The 21,536-nt window shown below is 34.5% G+C and overlaps 1 protein-coding gene and 1 non-coding gene across 2 annotated transcripts in view; both read left to right on the forward strand.

The window, feature by feature from the left end:
• The window catches only part of HOOK1 (hook microtubule tethering protein 1), a 60,342-nt gene that overhangs the window by 17,557 nt on the left and 21,249 nt on the right, over positions 1 to 21,536 (forward strand). The window contains exons 5-9 of the mRNA XM_021679990.1: positions 949 to 1,081; positions 8,948 to 9,015; positions 10,179 to 10,241; positions 12,101 to 12,184; positions 17,404 to 17,570. Of these exons, the coding sequence (XP_021535665.1) occupies positions 949 to 1,081; positions 8,948 to 9,015; positions 10,179 to 10,241; positions 12,101 to 12,184; positions 17,404 to 17,570 (515 nt within the window). The remainder of the gene's footprint in view (positions 1 to 948; positions 1,082 to 8,947; positions 9,016 to 10,178; positions 10,242 to 12,100; positions 12,185 to 17,403; positions 17,571 to 21,536) is intronic.
• LOC123324784 lies at positions 10,944 to 11,070 on the forward strand. The gene has a single exon (XR_006540049.1). It is a non-coding gene; the product is annotated as a U6atac minor spliceosomal RNA (small nuclear RNA).

Below are 21,536 nucleotides of genomic sequence, written 5' to 3' on the forward strand. Positions count from 1 at the left end.
CTCCAAGAGAATTACCGTCATCTCTAAATGATTTGATTTTATGCAATGCTGTAAAGTAGACTTTATAATTAAATTGAAGTATTTCCTATGTAAAGTATTATTTTTACCTTCTCAGTGCAAACAGCAACAAAGGTATACTGTGAAATTATGCTTTTGTGCAAGTAAATTGGGGAAAAAAGCAAAGTGAAAGTAGTATTAAAGTCACTTTAGGTAGTACATTATTCAAGTAGGTTTTTTTTTTTTTCTTAGTATCATAACAAGTTCTCTAGTGGGATTATTTGATATAAGAAAGCTTATTGCTTATGTTTAAAAAACTTTCGGTTTGGTTTTGCCATTAAAAGACTTGGTTTCTATTTTTTAAAGTTGTCACATATTTATACTTGTAATTTTTTCCAGTAATTTTAAGATTGAAATTTTTCAACCTGTTAATGCCTCAAACTCATTTTTAGAGCTTCTTAATGCCAAGAAAACTTTTTAATGAGCCAAAAAAATAAAGATAAGGCCAGGAAAGATTAATCCATTAGATTTGTTAGATTTGCTGTTCATTTGCAAGTGTCATGGTTTATACTGTGGTTTACTATTAATCAGTCATGCATCAAAATATGCTTATCTTTCAGCTTAACATAAATCTGTTTATTTTTGGAAAGGCATAAGTTTTTGTCATAAAAGATCAGTCTAGGGGTTTCTTAATCCCTCAGACAGTGGGATCAAAGTTATTTGATGTAAAACCATTTTAGTTGCTATTGGTTGGTTATTCAAAATTTTGGGATGTTGCTTCAACTTTGCTAACTGGTTTCAGCCAATAATTATGGATTTATCATTTTGTTAATTTATCTGAGTCATTTCACAATCCTATTTATAGTTTGTTTTCCTTGTAATAATTAAATGTAATAAATTCTTTGTAGTCTACAGAAATGAGTGATCTAATTTATTGTCTTAATACTGCAGTTTTTGGGGCAGCAGATTTCTGAAGAACTTATCCCTGATTTAAACCAAATAATTGAATGTTCAGATTCTGTGGAGCTTGGGAGATTGCTCCAGCTTATTTTAGGCTGTGCAGTCAACTGTGAAAAGAAGCAAGGTAAGTGAATTTCAATCAGTTCAAAGTTAATTTGGGGAAGTTTACTTTCTAGAAACAACCTACATTGTTATAGAAAGTAGCATAAAAATGTACTACTACATCTTGTCACAAAGCACCTGGAAATGTAACGCAGGAGGTCTTAAGTCTAGCCCAGTTCTGCCCTTAAAAAGCTACAAATCTTAAGTATCCTATTTGTACCTGGATTCTGAGATTTATAGTCAGTGACTAAATTAAATGTATTTTAGTTTAATTAATTTAATTTGTATATTCAGTGCTTAGGACTTAGTGGATATTCAGTAAAAATTGTACTTATTCATCTGATACATTTTCTGTTTCATATGTAAGATAGAAGTTTAGATTGATTAAGATTTTTATAAATATGCAGATACTAAATTATAATCCAAGCCTCTTGAAGTGATATTCTGCTCTTTTCAGAAGAATGCCTGTCTAGTGTATCCTCCAGTTAAGCAGTCTGATGACATAAATGGAATTGGTATATTATATTGGTATATACAAACACTGTGATCCATATCCTAATGAGTACAAAAGATCATTTTTGGATGCATGTAGTGAATGAAATGATGAACTGAACAGACCAAGATTTATTTCCCTCAGGGCTTGCATCAGTCTGGGTAGTGAGATTTTTTTTTTTTTTTAAAGATTTTATTTATTTATTCATGAGAGACAGAGAGAGAGACAGAGACAGAGGGAGAGGGAGAAGCAGGCTCCCCGCGGAGCAGGGAGCCCGATGCGGGACTCGATCCCAGGACCCTGGGATCACGACCCGAGCCGAAGGCAGACGCTTAACCGACTGAGCCACCCAGGCGTCCCTGGGTAGTGAGATTTTTGATGCTGATGTTTTTTGTATGATTCATCCAAACTTGGTCTTAGTACATCACCTTTATAAGAATATGTTGGTTACTTAAGTTTGTATAGTACTTTAAACCAGGATCTTAGAAGATAAATTCAGTCTTATCTATCTAATGAAGTAAAAATATGAAACAGGTTAAATTCAATAAGAACAAATTTAGGAAGGAGAAAAATAAAATATATGAAATTAATTGCTTATTAATAAAAAAGAACAAGGATTGGGTATCAGAAAACTTTGGTATTAGTCCATCTCTATCATCAACTAGCTATTTTTTTTCTAGGGCAAGTGAGTGTTTCTCCATAGACTTTTATTTCTCACTTAGAGAAAATGTCAAAGATCTATATATTGGGTTTTTTTTCACAAAATAAGGAGAATTTGCTTATGGAAAACTTCCATAAATGTTTAATTACAAATTGACAAATAGCAATTAATTTATAAATCTAGAATTTTTCTGTTGTTATCCTTCTTATTTTTTATTCGATTAATGCTTCGTTTCTATTTCAGTTACTGGTTATTTATAATTATTTTTTATTTTTATTGAAGTATAATTGACATTCATTAGTTTCAGGCATACAACAAATTGATTTGACAATTCTGTACATTACTCAAAGCTCACCAAGATAAGTTTCATTACCATCTATCACCATACAATGTTATTGCAATATTATTTACTGTATTCCCTATGCTGTACTTTTCGTCACTGTGACTCATTTATTTTATGAGTGGGAGTTTGTACCTCTTAATCCCTTTTATCTGTTTAACTCATCCTCCCACTCACCCCTTCTCTGACAACCACCAGCTTGTTCTCTGTATTTAAGAGTCCATTTGTTTGTTTTGTTCTGTTTTATTTTGTTTTAGATTTCACATGTTAAGTGAAATCATATGGTATTTGTCTTTATCTGACTTATCTCACTTATCATTATACCTTTTAGGTCCATTCGTGTGTTGAAAATGGCAGATCTCATTCTTTTTTATGGCTGAGTAATATTCCATTGTATATATATGTGTATATATATACACACATACACTACATCTCCTCCATTCATCTATTGACAGACATTTGGGTTGCTTTCATATCTTGGCTATTATAAATAATGCTGCAGTAACATAGGGGTGCATATATCTTTTTGATTTAGTGTTTTGGTTTTCTTTGGGTAAATACCCAGTAGTGGGATTACCGGATCATATGGTATTTCTCTATGTATGTTTTTGAGAAACCTCCATACTGTCTTCTACAGTGGCTGCATCAATTTATATTCCTATCAACAGCACACGAGTGTTCCTTTTTCTCCACATCCTCGCCAACACTTGTTGTTTCTTGTGTTTTTTATTTTAGCCATTCTGACTGGTGTGAGGTGGTATCTCATTGTGGTTTTGATTGACATTTCCATGATGACTAGGGTTGTACACCTTTTCATGTATCTGATGACCATTTGTATTTATTTTCTGGAAAAATGTTCAGGCCCTCTGCTTATTCTTTAGTGAGATTGTTTGTACTTTTGGTGTTGAGGTGTAGTAGTTCTTTATATATTTTGTATATTAACCCCTTATTGGATATATCACTTGCAAATATCTTCTCTTGTTTAATAGGTTGCCTTTTGTTTTGTTGATGGTTTCCTTTGCTATGCAAATGCTTTTTATTTCTGTATAGTCCCAGTAGTTTATTTTTGCTTATGTTTCCCTTGGCTGAGGAGACGTATCCATAAATATGTTGCTAAGGCTGATGTCCAAGAGATTACTGCCTATGCTTTCTGTTAGGAATTTTATGGTTTTAGGTCTCACCTTTAGGTCTTTAGTCCATTTTGAGTTTATTTTTGTGTATGGTGTAAGAAAGGGGTCCAGTTTCATTGTTTTGCATGTAGCTGTCCAGTTTTCTCAGCACCATTTATTGAAGAAACTGTCTTTACTCCATTGTATGTTCTTGCCTCCTCTGTCACAGATTAATTGACCATGCAGGTGTGGGTTTATTTCTAGGCTCTATATCCTGTTGCATTGATCTGTGTGTCTTTTGTTAAGCCAGTACCAGACTATTTTGATTACTAAATCATTGTATTATATCTTGAAATCTGGGGTTCTGATACCTCCAGCCTTGTTCTTTCTCCGGATTGCTTTGGATATTCAGGGTTTCTTTTGGTTCCATAGAGTTTTAGGATTATTTGTTCTACTTCTATGAAAAATGCTGTTGGTATTTTTTTTTTATTTATTTATTTTTAAAGATTTTATTTATTTATTTGAGAGAGAGAATGAGAAACAGAGAGCACGAGAGGGAAGAGGGTCAGAGGGAGAAGCAGACTCCCCGCTGAGCAGGGAGCCCGATGCGGGACTTGATCCTGGGACTCCAGGATCATGACCTGAGCCGAAGGCAGTTGCCTAACCAACTGAGCCACCCAGGCGCCCTGCTGTTGGTATTTTGATAGGGATTGCAATGAATCTGTAGATGACTTTGGGTATTATGGACATTTTAACAGTATGAATTCTTTCAGTCTGTGAGTGTGGTATATCTTTCTATTTGTGTCATCTTCAATTTCTTTCATCAAATTTCTTAAAGATTTCAGAGTATAGGTCTTTCACTTCCTTGGTTAAATTTATTCCTAGGTATTTTATTTTGGTGTGGTTGCAAGTGGCATTGTTTTCTTAATATCTGTTCCTGCTACTCCATTATTAGTATAGAAACACAACAGATTTCTGTGTATTATTTTTGTATCCTGCAATTTTACTGAATTCATTTATTAGTTCTGATAGTTTTTTGGTGGAGTCATTAGTGTTTTCTATATATAGTAGCATGTCATCTGCAAATAGTAACAGTTTAACTTCTTCCTTACCACTTTGGGTGCCTTTTATTTCCTTTCTTGTCCTCTTGTTGCAGTGAGGACTTCCACTACTATGTCGAATAAAAATAGTGAGAATGGCAATCCTTATCTTGATACTGATCTTGAGGAAAAACTTTCATTTTTTTTTTTACCATTAAGCATGATGTTACCTGTGAGATTTTTAGATATGTCCTTTATTATGTTGAGATATATTCTCTCTAAATCTACTTTGTTGAGGGTTTTTATCATGAATGAATATTGTACTTTGTCAAATGCTTTTCTGCATCTGTTGAGATGATCACATGGTTTTTATCCTTCCTCTTGTTGATATGATGTATCCCATTGATTGATTTGTGAATATTGAACCACCTTTGTGTCCCTGGAATAAATCTCACTTGATCATGGTGAATGATCCTTTTAATGTGTTATTGAATATGGTTTGCTAATATTTTGTTGAGGATTTTTGCATCTGTGATCATCAGAGATATTGACCTGCAATTTTCTTTTTTAGTAGTGTCTCTGTCTGGTTTTGATATCCAAGTCATGCTGGCCTCATAGAATGAATTTGGAAGTTTTCCTGCTTCTGTTCTTTTTGGAATAGTTTGATAAGATTAGGTATTAACTATTCTTTAAATGTTTGGTAGAGGGCGCCTGGGTGGCTAAGTTGGTTAAGCAACTGCCTTCGGCTCAGGTCATGATCCTGGAGTCCCTGGATTGAGTCCCGCATCGGGCTCCCTGCTCGGCAGGGAGTCTGCTTCTCCCTCTGGCCCTCCCCCCTCTCATGTACTCTCTCTCATTTTCCCTCTCTCAAATAAATAAATAAAATCTTTAAAAAAATAAATAAATAAAATAACAATAAATGTTTGGTAGAATTTACCTGTGAAGCCAGCTGGTCCTGGATGTTTGTTTATTGGAAACTATTTTTTATTACTGATTCAATTTCATTACTTGTAATAGGTCTGTTTAGATTTTTTTATTTCTTCCTGATTCCATTTTGAAAAATTGTATGTTTTTAGGAATTTATCCATTTCTTACAGGTTGTCCAATTTGTTGGTATATAATTTTTCCCAAAATATTCTCTTATAATCCTTTGTATTTCTGTGGTTGCCAGTTACTATATCTCCTCCTTCATTTCTGATTTTATTGATTTGAGTTGACTCTGTTTTTCTTGATGAAACTGGTTAAAGGCTTATCAGTTTTATGTTTTTAAATAATCAGTTCTTGGTTTCATTGATCTTTTCTATGGTTTTTTAGTCTTTCTCATTTATTTTCACTCTAATCTTTCTTATTTCCTTTCTTCAACTAACTTTGGCCTTTGTTTTATTCTTCCTTTCCTAGTTTCTTTAGGTATATGGTTATGTTGTTTGAGATTTCTCGTTTCTTGAGGTAGGCCTGGTTCACTGTAAAATCCCCTCTTAGAACTGCTTTTGCTGCATCCCAAAGATTTTGGACCGTTGTGTTTCATTACTGTTATGTCTCCATGTTTTTTTTTTTTTTTTAATTTCCTCTGATTTCTTTGTTAACACACTGATAATATAGTAGCATGTTATTTAGCCTCTTTGTATGTGTGTTCTTTTCCAGTTTTTTTTTTTTTTTGTATTTGATTTCTAGTTTCATATTGTTGTAGTTGGAAAAGATGCTTGATATGATTTCCATCATCTTAAATTTATTGAGGCTTGTTTTGTGTCCTGACATGTGATCTGTCCTGTAGAATGTTCCATGTGCACTTGAAAAGAATGTGTACTCTGCTGTTTTGAATGGAATATTCTGTATATATGTTAGGTTCATCTGATCAAATGTGTCATTCAAAGCTACTATTTCCTTGTTGATTTTCTGTCTGGATGTTCTGTCCAATGATGTAAGTGGGTTGTTAAGTCCTCTACTGTTGCTGTATTACTATCAATTTCTCCCTTTATGGCTGTTAATATTTTCTTTATGTATTTAGGTAACTCCTGTGTTGAGTGCATATTTACAGTTGTTACATCCTCTTGTTGGAATGACCCCTTTATTATTATGCAGTGGCCTTCTTTGTGTCTTGCTACAGTCTTTGTTTTAAAGTCTGTTTTGTCTGATACAAGTATTGCTATTCTGGCTTTTCTTTTTCTTCTCCTATTTTCATGGAATAATTTTTTCCATCCCTTCACTTTTACTCTATTTGTGTCTGTAGGTCTGAAGTTAGTCTCTTGTAGGTTCATACAGGTGTAGCATATAGATGGGTCTTGTTTTTTTATCCATTACCTCACCCTGTGTCTTTTGATTGGAGCATTTAGTCCATTTGCATTTAAAGTAATTATTGATAAGTATGTACTTATTACCATTTTGTTAATTATTTTCTGGTTGTTTTTGTAGTTCTGCATTCCTTTCTTCTCTTGCTCTCTTCCCTTGTGGTTTGATGGCTTTCCTTAGGGTTATGGTTGGATTCTTTTCTGTTTATTTCTTGTGTATCTATTATAGGCTTTTGATTTTGGTTGCCACTGAGTTGATACATAACATCCTGTATAGCAATTTGTATTAAGTTGATGGTTGCTCAAGTTCTGAAAGCACTAAATAGACTTCCTTCTCTACGTTTTATGTATATGATGTCATATTTTACATCTTTTTATTTTTTTGTATCCTTTGATGGCCCCTAGAGCAACCCTCACATCTTCCCTCTCCCATGTTTGTCAGTTTTAGTAGTCTTTTTCAAAGAACCAACTTTTGGCTTTGACTCTGTTTGTACTATTTAATATCTATTCTTATCTTTTATCTCATTTCATCTATTTTCTTGTGAATTAATCAATTCTTTCTATTCCAAGTTATAATTGACATTTTAAGCTGTAATTTTCCCCTAAGTTATGATTTATTACCTTCCATGAGTTTTAGTATTATTTTCATTATTTAGTTCCAAAGCATTACTTAGCAATTTTGTCCTCAGAATTTTAAAAGGAAATTAAGTTTCCACATACATAAATAAAAATTTAGCAAGTAGTAAATATAAAAGTTTCATTGTCATTATTAAAAACACCAGTGTTTCTTAATTGGATTTATTTTTGGAGGTATGTGGGCTCTCAACTTGTAGGAGTGAGCAAATAAATGAAAGAAAAACAGAGTAAATTAATTAAAACTTAAAAAAAACACATACAAAATGTAAAACAGCTTACACACCTTTATACTTTGCAGGGAGAATTGATTTCAAAATGATTCCAAGGTATAGCAACAGTCTCAGTCTTGAAAGAATGACCTTGTTTGGTCAGTAGTACCCTGTTTATCTTGGTGGGGAAAAAAGATAGTTTTTTTGAAGGTTTCAGCAGACTCGAAACACTCCATTATCCAGAAAATCCAGTTAAAGGAAACCATTGCATAGCTTGTGCTTTCTCTGCTTAATTCTTCCCCTTTCCCACCCACTCACTACTTCTGGTGCATACCAGAATCTATCAGAGTCTTTGTCCAGTTCTTGGCTTTACAAATAAAAGAAAGATTGAGAGAACTTTCAGAAGTTTTCCAGAAGAATCATTAAAACGATAAAAGTATTTGAAAATAGTAAGGTTTTTTTTGAAATTTGGAATTTTTTGGATATTGTTTTAGCTGGAGAACATATAGTTGAAGGGGATTACGCAAATATATGAAATATGCAAAGTGAAGTATGCAAAAATATGAAACACTTTTTCTTATGGTTCCTCATTTCTTATTGGGACAGAATCAACTTACTGCCTGTGTGTTTGTGGTAAGGCATAAGTATCTCCTTGAGATGAGACTTGATGGATGTTGAGCACACGTTTACAGGAGGCTTTGTAAGTCCCTTCTTTAAAAGCCTTCCTGAAATGAACTAAGTAGGTGATAAAATGTAACTTTCTAGGCTGAAGATTTTAGGAATTCATTTAATATGTATGGATTCATCCTATAATACTGAATATCTAACAACAGGGAGGAAATTGTAATAATTGTTTTAAGATTATAATGTCTTCTCTTTCTCTTCCTTATAAGGAAATTAGAGGTTTTCTCCTTTAGGAAAAAGAAAACATTTAAAAATATAAATATTTTCAATTCTGCTTATCTGGTTTTAGTGGACATATTTCTTGTGGAAAAATACTTGCATAAAGAAGTATGTATGGTAAATGAACTTTTATGCTGTTAATTGAATGGCTAAAGTTCCATGGGTAAAGAGTAGATTTTTATCAGATCCATCTTTTTTTTTTTGAATCACAGAACATATTCAAAATATAATGACACTAGAAGAGTCTGTTCAACATGTGGTCATGACTGCTATTCAAGAGGTAAGTTTTTATTATATTCACATATATATGAAAATCCTTAACCAAATGACACAAAAATTTTCACATAAATCTTATGGATGTATATTTTTCTATTTGTATAAACTTGCCCTTTACAGCAGGTTTACTTACCTTAAGCTAGTGTGTCTTCCCTTCTTTTCTTTACCCAAAATATCTTAAAAGGACTTCAAGCTCAATTTTAGTACTTCTGTATTTTAAAAAAGATAATATTGTCAGGTTCCCTTCGATAACTTCACCTAAGCAGGATAAACAACCTCTCACCAGATAAGAATTTTTATTTCTTCTTTTTTCCCTGCCAATTAGAACAGTCTTTCCCAAAATTTTAAAGCATGTGTGGAAATATATCTTATGTTCATTTTCAGAATGTTAGTACTGTGAGCAAATATGGTGATAGGTTTGGGAGCCAGGTAGCCTGGGTTCAAGCCATTCTAGTGTGTAAAGTCAACTAGAAGAATTCAGAATTCATATGGTACATGTTGATTCTTAACATCAGCCTGAAGGGCTGAGATGATGTGGAATGCAGAGGAGGCCCGGAGGATTAGTGAGGGCAAACAGAATTTGGCAGGGGCATGATTTGGAGGGAGACCTCTCACAAGAAGTTCGTTTGTGCGCTCTGAGTTTGCATTGTGGGCTTGAATTTAAAGCATCACAACAATAAATCTGCCTTTCAGATGCAAAAAAGTTACTTTTTATAGCATCCTTTTTTTTTTTTCATATAATTGTAACTCCTACTTTTAAAATGACTTCTCAAATTAGGAATTTTACCATATCACTCATTTAAAGGCTGTATTTTAAAAGTGTTAATTTATTTTATGGAAGAATCTTTATTAATACTAGTTATTATCAGTTTTATTTAGTAGTTCATCTTTTAGAACTTGGATTGTAATTTTTCAGTATACAGGTAATTTAAATATATCTATGTATTTCAAGTACCCTTTACTTCTGATGTCCTCACTGATGTAATGGTTGAATATTGTGTTATTTAGCTTAAGCCTCTAATAAAATTTTTATTTGAATAATATTCTAAGGATCATCAAATTATGGCAAAGGAAAACTAAATATAAAGCATTTTACTCTCAAGTAAACCTATTTTTACTTCATAACATTTCTTTATTGTACTTAAGTTTACTATTTTAATTTCCTAGTTGATGAGTAAAGAAATATTGAGCTCTCCTACAAATGATGCTGTTGGAGAATTAGAGCAACAGGTGAGTATCTCAGTAATTGGGGAAAATGTTGAAAACAGTCATACAGTTCCTTGGCCAATTAGGATCATAAGGCTTTCATTAGAGAACATATACAAGAATATTTTTTCCATGAAATTTAGGTTGCTTATTCTGTAATATCTCAGCTGAATATTATTATGCATTCCTTCATGAATGCAAGTAGTGTTGGCCTCCAGAAATTTTTATGCTCATGTTCAAAGAGTTGAGTGACATTGACCTTTTCTTCTGAAACTTATAATACATATGTGGCTCATTCTAGATGGTTACACTGTTAATAGTAGACAGTATAAAAAGTCTGCTTATTTCTGATTTATCTAATAAGTTAATATAATTTTTGTCATGTTGAAGAAACCTCCAAGACCCTGTGCTCAGGCTCTTTTCCCTGATTCTATGACATGACTGTTTCATGGGGGGAAAAAGGCACTCTCCTCTGACATGTAACCTGACCTGGGTTGTAGGGGAAAGGGTACAAGGACAGGTAAATGCAATCAGTACTTTTTCTGTTATATTGTTAAACATCTGTTTATCATGAGTGTCACCAGTCATCTCACGAAATATTTCAAATTAAAACCTTTTCTATGAAATTTTTATTTGAATTTAAACATACTGTGTTTTTTCTAAATTTTTTGTAATTAAATTAAACAACATCCTCTAATACTCTGTTGTTTAAATATTTCATAAGGAGTATTCTATGAAAGGAGAGGAGGTTAGCAAGCACTTTGACAAGGATGGAAGAGGCCCTTGGGCCTGACAGCACACAACATAGTTAAGGCATTGCCACCTACTTCATGGCATCTAACCATTGTTTTATTGTTGTTATTGAATCATTATATTGTACACTTGAAACTAATATTATGTTAATGATATTTCAATTTTTAAAAAATACACATTGAACCAAAAAATGTTTTTCATAAAGATTTACATAAAATTTTATTTCTGTGGGACCATCGCCTTAAACATTAATGAGACTGTGTGAATACTATTCACAGAAAAACAACATTGAGGCTTATTTTTTAATAGATAAATTTTTTTAAAGTTTTTATTTAAATTCCAGTTAGTTAACGTACTGTGTAATATTAGTCTCAGGTGTACAGTATAGTGATTCAGCACTTCCATACATCACCTGGTGCTCATCATGACAAGTGCTCTCCTTAATCCCCATCACCTACTTCACCCTTCCGCCCACCCATTTCCCTTCTGGTAACCATCAGTTTGTTCTCTAGAGTTAACTCAAAGAACAAATAATCCAATTAAAAAATGGGCAGGAGACCTGAATAGACATTTTTCCAAAGAAGACATACAGATGGCCGGCAGACACATGAGAAGATGCTCAACATCACTGATCATAAGGGAAATGCAAATCAAAACTACAATGAGTGCTTTCTTTACTGCTACATTCATGCAGTTGAGCACTGTTAGAGAAAAGCACAGCTGTTTATTTGAATTGGGGTCATATAAATGCATGATTTCCATCCACAGTTAGGTCCTTCATCATTGTTCTGTACTAATCAACATCTTCTCCCATTACCTAAACAACTATTTCACACAACTATCCATTTGCATAAGGTCACTACCTTAAAATCTTCCCACTCACCCTGAGTAGTCAGTTATTTATTGAGTGTCCACTATGTGCCAGAGACGCTGTGCTAGTACTTTTCCTATATTGTGTAATTGGCTTGGTAACCCTAGAAAGTTTCAAAGTTTCAAAGACCCAAAGAGAGTAAGTGTATTAATAAATTTTAATAACCATTTTTAATATCTGTGTATATATGCATATACATGTATTTTTCAATTTGTGTCAAAACACGTCTTACTAAGAAACAGGACATTTTGTGTTTCAGCTTAAAAGGGCCTTGGAAGAACTTCAAGAAGCACTAGCAGAAAAAGAAGAACTGAGGCAAAGATGCCAAGAACTAGATATGCAGGTGTGGAAAAGAACCAGTCTGAGAAATATGTCCTCTTTAAGTTTACAAAGGGTTTTATTGCAAATAATTCACTGGTAAAGTGTTTTGGAGGTTGGGTTTCATTTCATGGAGGGCATATTTAAAGTATTTGTTACAGGCTTGATTTTCAAGCATGAATTTCATAATTATTTTTCTCTTCGAGTTGAAAATTGCTAACTTCTTTGAGAAAATCATTTTATTTTATTTTTATTTATTTATTTATTTTTTTTTTAAAGATTTTATTTATTTGTTTGAGAGAGAGAGAATGAGAGAGAGCAAGCACATGAGAGGGGGGAGGGTCAGAGGGAGAAGCAGACTCCCTGCCGAGCAGGGAGCCCGATGCGGGACTCGATCCCGGGACTCCAGGATCATGACCTGAGCCGAAGGCAGTCGCTTAACCAACTGAGCCACCCAGGCGCCTGAGAAAATCATTTTAATTGTAGAATTTCAAGTATTTAGATGAGCCTTTAGTTTCTTTCATAAAAAGAAGAAATTAAAGTATCTACTGCATAGAGTGTAAATATTTAAGTGAGGTCATTTATGGAAGTACTTAGAAGTGCTTGACCTCCCCCCGCACCACCCATAAATGCGAGTACCAAGTGAGTTTTGCTAACATGCATGTATCTGAACACGTGTATATAATTCTTGAGTTCATATGAGAGACAGTATAACTTGGTAGGAGAGACAGTAGTTAATGGTTAGTGAGGTAGATCGTTAAACCAGTCCACCTATATTCAGACGGAAGCCGTGTTACTAGCTGGTTGTGTCCTCTCAGGCAAATTCATTTCTTTATAGTTCAGTTTCCTCTTTTGAGAAATGATGTAATAATAGTATATGTCTCCAGAGTGATTATGAGGATTAAATGAGTTAATATATGTTAAGCACTTAGAGCAGGACCTGACACACATAAATGCTATGTGTGTTTGCATGTGTTGTTATTGTTATATGAAAATGCAAAAGTTACGCAGTAAGTCTTGAAAAATTATGCAAAAGAGTAAATGTACCATCACAGTGTGCTATATGTAAATTGCATGTTTTTGTTCAAATAATGAGTTACATAAATAATTTACTCTCTGAAAAGTATGAAGACAAGGAACAAGGGTTGTGGTAGTATTATCCTTGCTTGATGGGATAAATACCTAGAATGATAGGGCTGAGTAATATTTCTAACCCTTAAGGGCTTGCAGATAGGAAAAGAGTAGTGACTCGGGTCAGGGTGACTCAGCTACTTAAGGCAGTGAAAGCACTGGAATCCTAGTCTTTTAACCTCATCTTTAAAAAATCAGTCCTGTGCTTGAACAAAGCTAATGTTTAAGATTTTATTTATTTATTTTAGAGAGAGAGTAAAAGGCGCACGTGCATGAGTAGGGGGAGGGGCAGAGGGAGCAGGAGAGAATCTCAGACTCCTCGAGGAGGAACGTGGGGCTCGATCTCATGACCCTTATCCTTAGCCCATGCGGTGGGGGGGGGGTGAGATCCACAGAAATCTTGATGCTTTTTACTACAGTCTACCCAATCAGGAGGGAAGTCACCCTTTGCTTCTTTCACTGGACTGGGGAGGGGCAACTAAGAGCCTAGGGGGCCTGACTCCTTTTTTTTTTTTTCTTAAAGATTTTATTTATTTATTTGACACAGAGAGAGAGAGAGAGAGAGAGAGCACAAGCATGGACAGCGACAGGCAAGGGAGAGGGAGGAACGGGCTCTCCGCTGAGCAGGGAGCCCGATGCAGGGCTCGATCTCAGGACCCCAGGATCATGACCTGAACCGAAGACAGACACTTAACTGACTGAGCCACTCAGGTGCCCTTAGCCTCACTCCTTCTGTTAGAAAAAAAAGGCTGTAGAGCTACACACTGCATTGGGGGAATGGTCTGATGCCCAAAGCAATTCCTCCCTGGGAATGGGATACACTTCTCACACTCTGATTAAAGGTATTTAAACCTCAGACATGAGAGCATAACCGAGGTGTTACAAAAACATTGCCCATTGCCTCCCCTCACCCCCCTCCTTCCCTAACCCTTCACAAGGCTGTAGAATGGTGTGGAGGGAAAACAGTCCCAACCATAACTTAGAAGGGAAGACATACTGGGTCTTTGGCACAGTGGAGAGGGTGTCCAGGAAGTCTTCAGCTACATTGGAAAATATAGGGTATCTTAACTGCCAGTGAAGCATGATTTAGATGAAAAGAATAAAAGCATGACATCTGTGCAAACATTGCAGGTTAAAGAGCATGTGAAAGACTTTAGCCAAGCTTAGAAAATAACCTTTGCTTCATGTTGTATAACAATTTCATAGGAACACATCAGTAAAATAGACTAGGTGGTAGGACAACAAAGTGAGGTTTAAAAGGAAATTGTAGATCTATAGAAACAAATCAGTGAATAATTTTTAACACCAGGCTTTATCCTAGGTAAGCTATTGAACTTCAAGAATAAAGGAAAAACAAGTACTTAGTCGTTCAGATAGATAAGGCAGATCACCCGCAAAGACAAAATCAGGCTCCCCTACAACATGAATGCCAGAATATGGAAGTGTGGTATCTCCAGACTGCCTCGGCAGGGAAGCCGCCCTATACCCAGATGGAGAGCTCAGATGCAGACTCATGGGCCCTTCTTGGAGAAACTACTTGTTGACACAGTTCAGCTAGCAAACATGTTTTAATCGAAATAAAGAATGCAAAAGTGGAGATTTTGTGGTGAAAGATCGGGTGAAGCTTGAATCCTTTTAAATAAGAACTATGTTGATTCTGTGCAAATTATGGTTTTAAATATTGGGGCAAGCGAAATTCTGATTCAGGAAATCAGGAGGCAGTCCTGATAATGTGTACTTTAAAAAAAAAAGAAAAATCTCCACGTGACATTTTGATGTGAAGTTTTGAGAAACTCTGATGTAGTCTTCTAGTTCTGTTCCAGTTGGGATTATTATGGGGCCTTCAGGCAAGTTATGACATGTTTGCCAGTGGCTTTTACTCTGCCTTTCCCAGCCATTCTTCCTACCACCTGGCAGCAGTAGGAAGCAATCCTTCACTTACTGCCGGAGCAGTGGCCGGTCATTCTTGCTCACGGTATGTTAGAGAAAACATACTCCTGCCCACCGTTGTACGAGATAAGTTTTTGTCTGAGGCGGTGGTTTTCTGATTTTAATGTGATAAAGGGGGACTCCAGCTATAGAGTTTTATATTTCATTGTTTTTAGATATGCAAATGGTATACAAGAATTAAGTTAAATCTGGGTGATACGAGAAAATGAGTCTTTTTTTTTAGCTTTTAAAATTTTTCTGTCTCTTAGAAAGGGGAAGGGGGAGAGGGAAAGAGAGAGGGAGAGATAGAGGGAGAGAGAGATCGCAACAAAGGGGAGAGAAACAAAGAAATAGAGAAAAAACCAGAGAGGGATAAAGGCAGGTACATTATGAACCTAAAGAAAATATCACCGTGGGAGCTTGCTAAAGGAGATGTCTAGAACCCACTAATGGACATTCTAAGGCATAAATGAGAGGGTGTGGTACAAGGAATTTGCCTGTTTACTACCCCCTCCTTCAGTCTATGGTTAAAGGTAGCTCTGAAGCCACAGTGTAAAACATGGATAGGAACCAGGTTGGTTATACACCAGGTGTTGAAAATTAAATTTACCCTTGCTCCCCTGCCTACTTTAGAGGGTTCTGACCCATTTTGGAAGACTGGGGGTATTGTTTCTCTTCAGTTGATCTTTTTGTGACAGTCTCTTCCCTCCAGCTAGAATGAGATATTCTTTTCTTTGTGTACCACCCCCACCCTGTGGTATGCTTCCATCAAAGCACCTGGAACATTTTCTGTTGCATAATTATTTACATTTCTACCATAAGGATACTGAAGGTTCAAACTCCATTCTTTTGTGTATCTCAGTCATTTAGGATTGCACATGACAGGTAATAGACACCAAACGGCTTGCATGGCAAGGATGGATGCATGCCTTAAATTTAGGAAGAGAAATTTCTTTTTCCTGCAGTCTGCCTGGGGACAGTTTTCCGAGCCTTTGTGTTGCTCATTTGGAGGACAGTGTTTGTAACCTGCCTATACTGTATTTAAAGGCACTCACTTGACTTTCATTTCCTATTACTAGTTCACCGTGTCACTATATAGTCCTGTTCACATAACTGGGTTGATTTTATTACATCTTTTGAAAAAATAATCGTAAACCTATGTAGTAATATGTTGAAAGTCATAAGAGGTCAATGATTCATGTTTTTCAAACAAATCTTAATAAAATCATATATAAACTTCTGGTCTTATAAAAGGTTACAGCCTAGCTGTAAACTTTTAAAGATATTTTTAAAAGGGAAAGAAAAAGGCGTTGCATATATATGTAAGTAAAATAACAAGGAATCAGGTACTGATATTGATGTGGTTCTAAAATTACATATTTTTATCCATTTTAAAATGTAAACAGTCTTAATGTGCAAATAGATTCAATTCAGCTTTTTGTTATTGATTTATTAACGAAATAATGTGCTTGTCCCTGAAGGCATGATATGTAACTGATAATTTTCTACTATGAACCTAAAATAACTTTGTGCATATATGTGTGTGTATTTTAGCTTACTAGATAACAGCATCCTAATAGTAAATTTATAACTAAAAGGGGAACAAATTAATTTTTTGAAGTTTATCGGTACGTAATTTTAGAGACTTGGAAACATTTTCTTCCCAAAACTAGGACAAGCATAACATTTTTTTTTTTTGAAGATTTTATTTATTTATTTGACAGAAAGAGACACAGCGAGAGAGGGAACACAAGCAGGGGGAGTGGGAGAGGGAGAAGCAGGCTCCCGGCTGAGCAGGGAGCCCGATGCGGGGCTCTATCCCAAGACCCTGGGATCATGACCTGAGCCGAAGGCAGACGCTTAATGACTGAGCCACCCAGGCGCCCCCAAGCATAACATTTTTGAAGATACTCTCCTTATATGAATTAACTGTTTTCTCTGTATTAATTAATACATTAATTAATAAGGTATATTAACAAATTAATAAAAATAATCAAATTATTTTGATTTCTTTTGTTTGACTCAAACCTCCTAGACCCAAAATTCAAGATTTGGAAGGAGCCTTAAAAATTATCTAGTCTGACTGACCAAATTAATTTAATGGCTTAGTCACAATTATAATGTGAACTCTGGACTCTAAGCTTTTTTGCTGTTGATGCTTATGTTTGTATATTTGTTTTTCAGGTGACTGCACTTCAAGATGAAAAGAATTCATTAGTTTCTGAGAATGAGATGATGAATGAAAAACTTGACCAGTTGGATGGATCTTTTGATGATCCAAATACAATGGTTGCAAAAAAGTATTTTCATGCACAGTTACAACTAGAACAATTACAGGAAGAAAACTTCAGGTAGCATTTTTAGTAAAAATCCTTCCATAGAGTTCTGTTAAACTAAGAGCTAAAAAATCCTATCAACAACTAATTAGTAAGCATTTTATAGTATGCTGTAGCATCCTGGAGCTTTATAGCATGCTTGGGACACTGATTAAGCTCTGAAAATACCGAATGGTACAAGTGGTTCCTGCCTTCACAGGGCTTGCAATCTAATTAGGCAAGTGGGATATGTCTATAAAATCAAAACAGTTCAAAATAACTTGTGATAAGGGCCAAATGAAGGCCATGTGTAAGTCCAATAGGAGTTTAAGGGAGTGACTGCTGAGGCCTGGGGAGAATGGGGCGTTTATTATAAAGGGGAGAGAACTTGATAATAAATGGAAAAAATGGAAATTTTAAGCTAAAGAGATGCTTTCTACTTTAACTTTTATGTTTCTTCTTTGAAAAAAAAAAAAAGCTGTTATACATCTTGCCTTTAATAAACATTGTCTCTTGTGTGCTTGCTGCTGAGCCTGGAACTATAAGGCCTTGAGAGTAGGCACTCTAATTTTACTCTATGGTTTTTGTTCCTTTTTTTTTGTTTTAATATCAAACTTAAACACAAAAACAGTTGAAAGAATAGTGCAAGGAACTCCTTTATACCTTTTACTCAGATTCCACAGTTGTTTTGCAGTTTTTTCCATTTGCTTTAGCAGTCTCTATACATATTCTTACAGATTCACATATTTTTTTCTGAACCACTTGAGAGTAAGCAGGAGCCAAGCACCTTTATCCCTATATACTTTGGCATGTATTTCCTAAAACAAAAACACTCTCTTATAAACCACAGTATAGTGATTAAAATTAGGGAATTTGTCATTGATACAATATTATTATCTAATCCACAGATCATACTCAAATTCCATTAGTTGTCTCATTGTCCTTTATGTCTATTTTTTTTTTTTCCTGGTTCAGCATCCAATCCAGGATCATGCATTGCATTTAGTAATTGATTCTTATTCAATGGTCTAATTAAATCAGTAGCTATCATCTTTTATTTAATGGTGAAATTGTCCCAGATTCCACCACTGGGAAGCCTTTCAGTTGGCCTCTGTGTCCTTTCAACCTGTTACTATCCTTTGAGCACTTTCTTACTTTCTGGAACAACAAAATATTCTAGTCTCATCTCGTCTTTTCCCGACTCTGCAATCAGCCATTTCTCCAAGGATCCCTAATTCCTTTTAGTGACAATGTTATTTAGAAACAAAGATCTAGTGCTCCAGATGAGTTTTTCTGTCATTGCTTCTAGGCCCCTTTGGTGTACAGAGCTAGGAAATATACTTGCCCATATTCACACTTGCCTGTGTTCATACGCTTATATATACACATGTCTGCATTGGTTTTTATGTCTCTCACTGTGAACAATGAATTCATTTTGACATCTTTCATTTTAGTTCTGTGTTTTTGGGGTTCATTCTGATCTTCTCCATTTCCATATTGTAAACCCCTTCTCCAGTGATGAGAAACCTGGCTCCCATTTTCCTCAATATATTTACTCATATACTCAATCCCAAAACACACAGAAAGTAATTTAAGAATTGCTAACCTTACCTTTGTATTAAGCAAACTATTAATAAGACTTCAGTATGTTTACAGTTCTTTTTGCAAGGTAACATTTACATATTGTGAGATGAATAATACTAAGTACAATTTGACATGTTTTAACAGATGCATACGTCTGTGTAATTTCACACTTTTATCAAAATACAATTCATTTCAATCACTGAAGAAAGTTTCTTTATGCTTCCTTCCCAGTCAATGTCTACCTCCCAGAGGCTAATTTCTCTTCTGATTATTTTTTACCAAAAATTAGTTTTCTCTCATCTAGAATGTCACATAAATTGAATCATGCAGTATGAACTCCTTGGTGAATGGCTTCCCTTGCTCAGCATGTTTGTGAGATTCATCTATGTTTTGAATGTATCTGTAATTCGTTATTTTTTTATGGGTGAGTAGTATTCAAATACTTGGAATTATTCCACATTATGCACTTATTTATCCATTTTCCTTTAGATGATGGGCATTTGGGTTTTCAGATTTTGTAAGTAAAACTAGTCTGAACATTGTAATACAAGACTTTTTGTAGACATATTTTTTCTTATTTCTCATTGGTAAATATATAGAGCGGTATTGCTGAGTTATGCAGTAGCTCTGTGTTTAATTTAAAAGACACTGTCAAACCATTTTCCAAAGTGGTCATAACATTTTATACTTCCATGAGCAGAGTCTGCTCTCGTTGCTCTAGTTGTTCTGCCTGCATAGCATAGTTCTTACCCATCTTTTTAACTAAATAGTTCAGGAAGAGTGTACTATCTCCTTATGGCTTTAATTGGCATTTTCCTGATAACCAGCGATGTGATAAGCCCCTTTTCATGTGCTTATTGGAAATATATCTTACTTTGTGAATTGTCTCTTCATACTGTTGGCCTGTTTTTACATTGGGTTGTCATTATCAATTAGTTGTAGGAATTTTAAAAAATTTGGATGCAAATCCTTTGTCAGATATGTGCATAGTAATATTTCACTCATTCTGTAGCTTGCCTTTGCATTTTTAAATGGTGTCTTTCAGTGAGTAGAAGTTCTTAACTTAGATGCTAAAAGTCTACTTTATCAATATTTTTAATATTAGTGTTTTTGTGTACTGCCCAAGAAAACTTTGTCTACTTCCATGCCATGAAGATATTCTCTACTATTCTCTTCTAGAACCTTCACAGTGTTATCTTTTACATGTAAGTCTGTGGTCCATCTTGAATTGATTTTTTTAAAAATAGTGTATGGTCAAGCTTTATTTTTATTTTCCATATGGGTATCTACTTGTTACAGTATCATAATTTGAAAAGATTTTAGTTTTACTCTAAATTGCTTTGTACCTTTGTGAAAAAGATATAACCATAAAATTTGGGTCATTTTCTGGACTCCTTAATTCTTTTCCATTGATCACTTTATCTTTATACCTATATGGTATAGTCTTGATTACTTTAGCTCTAGAGTAAGCTTACAATCAGGTAGTGTGAGTATTCCAACTTTGTTCTTTTCTTTCAAAATTTGCTTCGGCTGTTCCAGGTCTTCTGCATTATTACTTAAAATTGAGAGTCAGCTAGTCAGTTTCTGTTTAAAAAACCTTTTGTGATCATGATTTAGGTTGTATAAAATTGATATCTTAACTATATTGAGAATTTCTATCTGCTAATATGGTATCTTCATTTATTTAAGTCTTTAATTTCTCTCAGCAATGTTGTGTTGTTTCTGGCAGAGAAGTCTTATATGTGTTTTATTAACTTTATTCCCAAGTAGATGCTGTCACAAATACGATTAAAGTTATTTTGAAAAGTCGCTGCTAATATTTACAGTTGATCTTTATATATTGAAACTGATCTTATATTTTGAAACTTACGTCTTGTAAGTTTCTTAATTCACTTATTGACTCTAGTAATTTGTTTATGTAGAAGATCTAAGGCATCTACAATCATCTAATCTATTAATAGAGCTTTACATCTTCCTTTTATTATTTCTGCCCTCTATTTATTTTTCTTGCATTGAGCAAGAACAGACATCTTACTTTGTTCCAGGTCTTAGGGGGAAAACATTCAGTTAAGTGTACCATCAAGTATGATGCTTGCTGTAGAGTTTTTTAATGTGCTTTTTATAATTTTGCAGGAGTTCCCCTTTATTTCTGGCTTGCTAAGAGTTTTTATCATTAATTGGTATTGATTTTTGACAAATGATTTTTCTACATCTTGAAAGGACAGTGTGGTTTTTTTCTTTTTCATTCTTTTATTATGATTGTTTAATTTTTTAAATATTGAGCAATCTTATATTTCAGGGTTAGACCAGTTTGGTCATCCTTATTATTCTGCATATATATGACTGGATTCAGTTTGCTAATATGTTGAAAGAATTTTTTGATTGTCTTCATATAGATATTGGCCTATAACTTTTTTC

The sequence above is a fragment of the Neomonachus schauinslandi genome, chromosome 4 (genome assembly GCF_002201575.2).
Source record: "Neomonachus schauinslandi chromosome 4, ASM220157v2, whole genome shotgun sequence".
NCBI classification, from domain to species: Eukaryota; Metazoa; Chordata; class Mammalia; order Carnivora; family Phocidae; genus Neomonachus; species Neomonachus schauinslandi.